The 6,000-nt window shown below is 37.8% G+C and overlaps 1 protein-coding gene across 1 annotated transcript; it reads right to left on the reverse strand.

The window, feature by feature from the left end:
• Positions 1-3,884: 3,884 nt before the first annotated feature.
• Positions 3,885-5,589, reverse strand: LOC137617029 (molt-inhibiting hormone-like). The gene is made up of 3 exons (XM_068346887.1): positions 5,473-5,589; positions 4,270-4,529; positions 3,885-4,015 (listed from the first exon to the last, which is right to left on the reverse strand). Exons 1-3 carry the CDS (start codon positions 5,488-5,490, stop codon positions 3,913-3,915), a joined length of 381 nt encoding a protein of 126 aa, XP_068202988.1. The 5' UTR covers positions 5,491-5,589; the 3' UTR covers positions 3,885-3,912.
• Positions 5,590-6,000: the final 411 nt, after the last annotated feature.

Here is a 6,000-nt window from a genome sequence, read left to right on the forward strand (position 1 = left end):
AATAATAATAATAATAATAATAATAATAATAATAATGTATGATTTCCTACACATTTGGCAGCTATAATTATTACAGAACTGTAATAATTTAAAGACACGGTTTCTAGATTACACCTAGTTTTACAGCCTGTAATAAAGTTAGAAGTCATTGCTAAGGTAGCATAAAAAACAGGCTAACTTTGACACATTAAGACTTGGCTCTCTCTCTCTCTCTCTCTCTCTCTCTCTCTCTCTCTCTCTCTCTCTCTCTCTCTCTCGTTCCTGCCTCCTAGGGTCTGTCAAAACCTGGAGCCAATTTAGTACCCTGCTGAGTGGCACGACAGTTTATATAATACAGAACAGGTTACAAGATTCAATTTTATCACACTGGTCTTGAACCTGTTTTGATTACATAATTGGTAAAATTCAGTATTATATTAAAGTAATAGTCTACACTTAACGACACCCCCTCCCCCCCCCATACCTATTCCTCGTTTAAAACATATTTTCACTTCATTTGTCATGGGAAACTCGTGTAAATATATTTCGAGAGATAAGAGTACAGGATTATTACAAAAACAGACGATACAAAAAACCGGAGAAACAGGATGATAAATATGGTGGCAACAGCTAGGAAGAGAGAGAGAGAGAGAGAGAGAGAGAGAGAGAGAGAGAGAGAGAGAGAGAGAGAGAGAGAGAGTGAGATAGGATGATAATTATGGTGGCAACAGCTAGGAAGAGAGAGAGAGAGAGAGAGAGAGAGAGAGAGAGAGAGAGAGAGAGAGAGAGAGAGACGGGATGATAAATATGGTGGCAACAGCTAGGTAGAGAGAGAGAGAGAGAGAGAGAGAGAGGGAGAGAGAGAGAGAGAGAGAGAAACATGATGATAAATATGGTGGAAACAGTGAGAGAGAGAGAGAGAGAGAGAGAGAGAGAGAGAGAGAGAGAGAGAGAGAGAGAGAGGGAGAGAGAGAGAGAGAGAGAAACATGATGATAAATATGGTGGAAACAGTGAGAGAGAGAGAGAGAGAGAGAGAGAGAGAGAGAGAGAGAGAGAGAGAGAGACGGGAGGATAAATATGATGACAACCGTTAGAGAGAGAGAGAGAGAGAGAGAGAGAGAGAGAGAGAGAGAGATAATATATACATGATTATGCTAATAAGGTGCGGGAGGTTATTGGGAATGCTATACGCTTTCGCCAAGGTCGTCAGCTGTAGAGATTAGAAAGGTTTATTATTATTATTATTATTATTATTATTATTATCATTATTATTATTATTATCTTACTTACTAAGCTACAACCCTCGCTGGAAAAGCAGGATGCTACAAGCCCAGGGGCTCCAACAGGGAAAATAGCCCAGTGAGGAAAGGAAACAAGGAAAAATAGAAAAATTAAGAGTAACAACGATAATAAATATCTCCTATATAAGCTATAAAAACTTCAACAAAACAAGAGTAATAGAAATAAGATTGAATAGTGTGCCCGACTGTACCCTCAAGCAAGAGAACTCTAACCCAAGACAGTGGAAGACCATGCTACAGAGGCTATGGCACTACCCAATACTAGATAACAATGGTTTGATTTTGGAGTGTCCTTCTCCTAGAAGAGCTGCTCACCATTCACTTGCTCTTTTTAAACTCAAAGAGAAGGCTAACTGTAACTAGGTATACCTTAATGTGGTGAAAGGGTTTGCGTATCGTCGCGTATCGCCATAATCAGAATAGCTGTACTAGTCAAGGCCACCAATATAAGGTTGGTTTGCTGTCAGCAGTCAGACGAAAAACTCCCACAATCACCTATCCGCAGTGGACAGCTAGGTGATGAAAACTGGCCAAACCCCGGGTATGAATTGACATATCTGAGGCTTTTGTCCTGCAGTGGACTAGATACGGCTGCATTTGTTGCTGTTGTTGCTGCTGTTATTGTTGTTGTAGAGCCTGTTGTGGTTTATATTTTGTATGTTAATCATAAGGGTATGAATTGACATATCTGAGGCTTTTGTCCTGCAGGGGACTAGAAACGGCTCCATTAGTTGTTGTTGTTGTTGCTGTTGTTATTGTTGTTGTAGACCCTGTTGTGGTTTATATTTTGTATGTTAATCATATGGGTATGAATTGACATATCTGAGGCTTTTGTCCTGCAGTGGACTAGAGATGGCTGCATTAGTTCTTGTTGTTGCTGCTGTTATTGTTGTTGTAGAGCCTGTTGTGGTTTATATTTTGCATGTCAATCATAAGCAAACTCCTGTGTTCCTGTTATTCTCAAGTCTCTTTTCAATATATTAGCCCTCTTTCTCCTCCTTGATTCAAGGTAGACGTTTTTGGTCTTTCTTTCATATCAAATGGGTCTTACCTAAACAACCCTTTATTCTCAAGGCATTCCAGGGCACCTCATTTAACCTAACCACTACAGGGAGGCCTATTATCTTAATGGCTAAGTTCTGACAACTGTGAGGTATATAGTATTTCCAACTTGTCTCTCTTCTCTCGTTTCTTTCGCAATACTCTTGGGCTCACAATTCAGTGGCCATGAAAAAATCCTTAACTATGTTCGTACACACTCATGCTAAGTAAGAATCAAATGAATGTCTTTTCTCAATAGAGATTCTATATTACCAAAAAATCGCTTTTCACTTTGGGGAAAGAATTAAATGAACTATTGCGAAGGAATGCTTTCAGAAGTAAATAAATTAATATAAGGAAACCTTTTTACACTTTAGAGTAAATGGCGGTACTTCAACGTGTCATTTGATAGTTTATAAGCTCAGCTTTTAAGTTGTTATTATCTTGGGTTAAAAAGAATCCTCTGTTAATATGATGTCATTTTATTACGGAACTAAAACATGTTTTTTTTTATATGTAACAGAAAATTTCACACACAAAGTTATTGGCCATCTCGATATCATAATTCCTCTGGTCACTGGAACTAGTTAGCTTACTTAAATTTATCTTCATTCCATATATAGCTCTATCACAGTAACATAATATATATATGATATCATTCCTCTTACTATGTCTCCTCAAACTAACATGATTTTAAACTGTTCTCTATTATAGTCACTGCAAAGATTCAGGGCAAAATAAACTCCACCCCCTGATGACGTCACAGCCAATCACGTCTCCCCTACAAATTTCAAACTATACTGACTTATAATCACTTTAAGGTTTTGATGCGCTGTTAACGCAGGAGACAACATCTATCACAGTAACATAATATATATATGATATCATTCCTCTTATTATGTCTCCTCAAACTAACATGATTTTAAACTGTCCTCTATTATAGTCACTGCAAAGATTCAGGGCAAAATAAACTCCACCCCTTGATGACGTCACAGCCAATCACGTCTCCCCTACAAATTTCAAACTATACTGACTTATAATCACTTTAAGGGGATGCGTTTTGATGCGCTGTTAACGCAGGAGACATGGGGCGGGGCTTATTTCGACCGGAATCTCTGCAGCAACTATAGTGGCCCTTTCGCATATTTTCCAGATAGATGTATGAGAAATAAACAAAGTCTGGTAATACATTAAATACGGAAAAGATACATTAGACAAGTGTCGTTTTTCTCGGTGAGATCAGGTGTGCATCGTACTGTGGTTTCAGCCTCCAAATCAGTCCTAGAATAAAAATAAAATTAGTCACTTCATTCAATGATATTCAAGTTAATTAATTTGACAGAGATCCTGTTACAAATGAAATTAAAGGATTATGATCCTCAGAAACAAAGAATTTTTAATTTGTAAGTTTCAATTTAAAATAGCACTGCAAATGCATGAAATATTTCACGAATTAAACAACGCTTCTGTGTATTCAATTATCAAGTCATTTCATGCAATAGAACACATGATTCATAGAGAATAAAATAGGAATTCAGTGAACATTTTAATTCTCACATCTTCAATCGTTTATAATTGATCATACCAGAACTAGTAGCCAGCGATAGCCTCTCTGATGATTAGATATTCCTCCGTATCGAACATGAGAACTTCCAGACATTTCTCGAAGACCTCGTTTACGAAGCAGTCGGTCCTGGAAAAGCGAGAATGAATATCTATTACTGGTACGGCTTGGTATTGTGCAATCGAAGACATCTTACGAAGGTGTCCACTGGGCCCTCATTGCTCAGATCAAGACTTCAGAGAGTCAAACGACTATGCTTTCCCGTTGGTTCGACATTGACGTTGGTTCGATATGTCAGCGATAAGATATGATGACTGTTATGGCGAAGACATTTTCTCAAGAGATGTGAATCATTTCATAGAAGTAACTAAGCGATGCCTTACCTGCAGGCTTCCTTGATGTAAGACTTCCTGTAGAGGTTTGTACACTCATCGCATACTTCGTCCACTTTCTTGTAGAGCTCTTTGCTGAACTGGAAGCCTTGGCAGGAGGAGCCGAAGAACCTCTTAGCAACCGTCCTTCCATTGGCCAGATTTCTAAGGAGAGCAGGGGAAGAGGAGGAAGAAGAAGATGGCGAGGAGGGAGCAGACGATGCGCAGCCTAGACACAAGACCAGAACAAACGTAGCCATAGCAGAAAGTATCTGGTAATAGACAAATCATTATCTAGATTAGACACCATTTCTGGGTAAGATGTTATTTATGTATAATAAACCCAAGCTTAGCTACCGAATAATGTACCTGGAAACAGATAGGGCACCCATTCTTGAATACAAACCAAATATTAAGAGTTCAACTTATTCTTGAAATATTAGTATTGGAAGGATTGATGTAAAGTATATGAAGGGATAATATGTGGGTCTGGGTAGGTTGAGAGAGGGAGGGTGTGTTATTCTGCGTTAATAAAATATCTCATAGGATATTACATAGATTCTAAATGAAAATGGATAATAGATGGTATGAATTACATTAAGCTAGGAGCAATTTCACAAGGACATTGGATATAATCTATATGATCTTGTTCATAAATTAACCAAAATGAAGTTATGGGAAGAGGGAGGTACAGAATTAGATGACGAGATAAGGTGAAGAATGATATGGAGAGAAAAGGTTTGGTGGAAGAGAATGCCTTTGATAGAAGGCATTGAAGAGAGTGCATCAGGCAACCGACCCCTTAATGTAAAGATAACGGTGGGAAATAAGAAGAAAAAAGATATAGTCTCGTATGCTAGATGCTTATCATCTATATCTTTGTATAGGAATAGTTCAGGTGGTATCATAACACCACTTGTGAGCCTTTGGATAATGTTCTAGAAAATTAACTCTAGCCGAAATGTTTACAAAGTACTTCAAACTTTCCTGTGTGAAATTTCACTCTATAAATCTGACATGTAGACTAAGTCCTGTAGGTCCTGAATTATTTATAAAGCATTTCAAACTTCCCTGCGTGAAATTTCCCTCTACAAATCCAACACGAAGCCTAAGTCCTTTAGGGTCTTCATCATCAAACAACTTCAAGTATGTTACCACTAGATCAATGTAGCTCAAGATCATGTAATATTCTATTATCTTGTTATTTTTTCTTACCAAAGACCTGCCAACCATGATGGAGATGTTGTCGAGATAAAGAAGGATCTAGTTTCAAAAACACTGAGGTAGTTTGACCAACAGGAGGCGTTTGTTTCCCTGCTCCTAGCTGAGGTCTCTCTGCTGGTCTGACACACCAACAATCGCCTTATATTGGTGATGAAGTCCACTTACGACGGCAATTGAAAGTCGATGTTGCTTAATTGATTAAGAGACTCGAGTGTTGGAAATATCCTGACAATGGGGTGTCAGGTATTTGTTTCTTTCTGCTTCGGGGAGAAAGATATTGGCAGGTTTTTTAGTAGAGTATTCAGCTAACTTATCTACCACTTTTAACAGACTGAAAGGAAGAATTTATCTGATATTTATTTCATGGATATGTGGGGAAAATAACTCAATCGTAATCATTTGCATTATTTTGAACGGTATTAACAAAATCTATAATATCGTGAAACTTATTAAGGGAAGGTTGATAAAAAATAAGATGGAAAAGTACGTTTGAAATCTTTTAAAAAAAATGTTTGTTGG

The sequence above is a fragment of the Palaemon carinicauda genome, chromosome 23, assembly GCF_036898095.1.
Source record: "Palaemon carinicauda isolate YSFRI2023 chromosome 23, ASM3689809v2, whole genome shotgun sequence".
Classification (NCBI taxonomy): domain Eukaryota; kingdom Metazoa; phylum Arthropoda; class Malacostraca; order Decapoda; family Palaemonidae; genus Palaemon; species Palaemon carinicauda.

Excerpts from the sequence above, each read along its gene's own strand:
- LOC137617029 (XM_068346887.1), bottom strand. Across the intron at positions 4,016-4,269 it reads TACATCAAGGAAGCCTGCAG|GACCGACTGCTTCGTAAACG; the intron begins GTAAGGCATCGC and ends TCGCTTTTCCAG.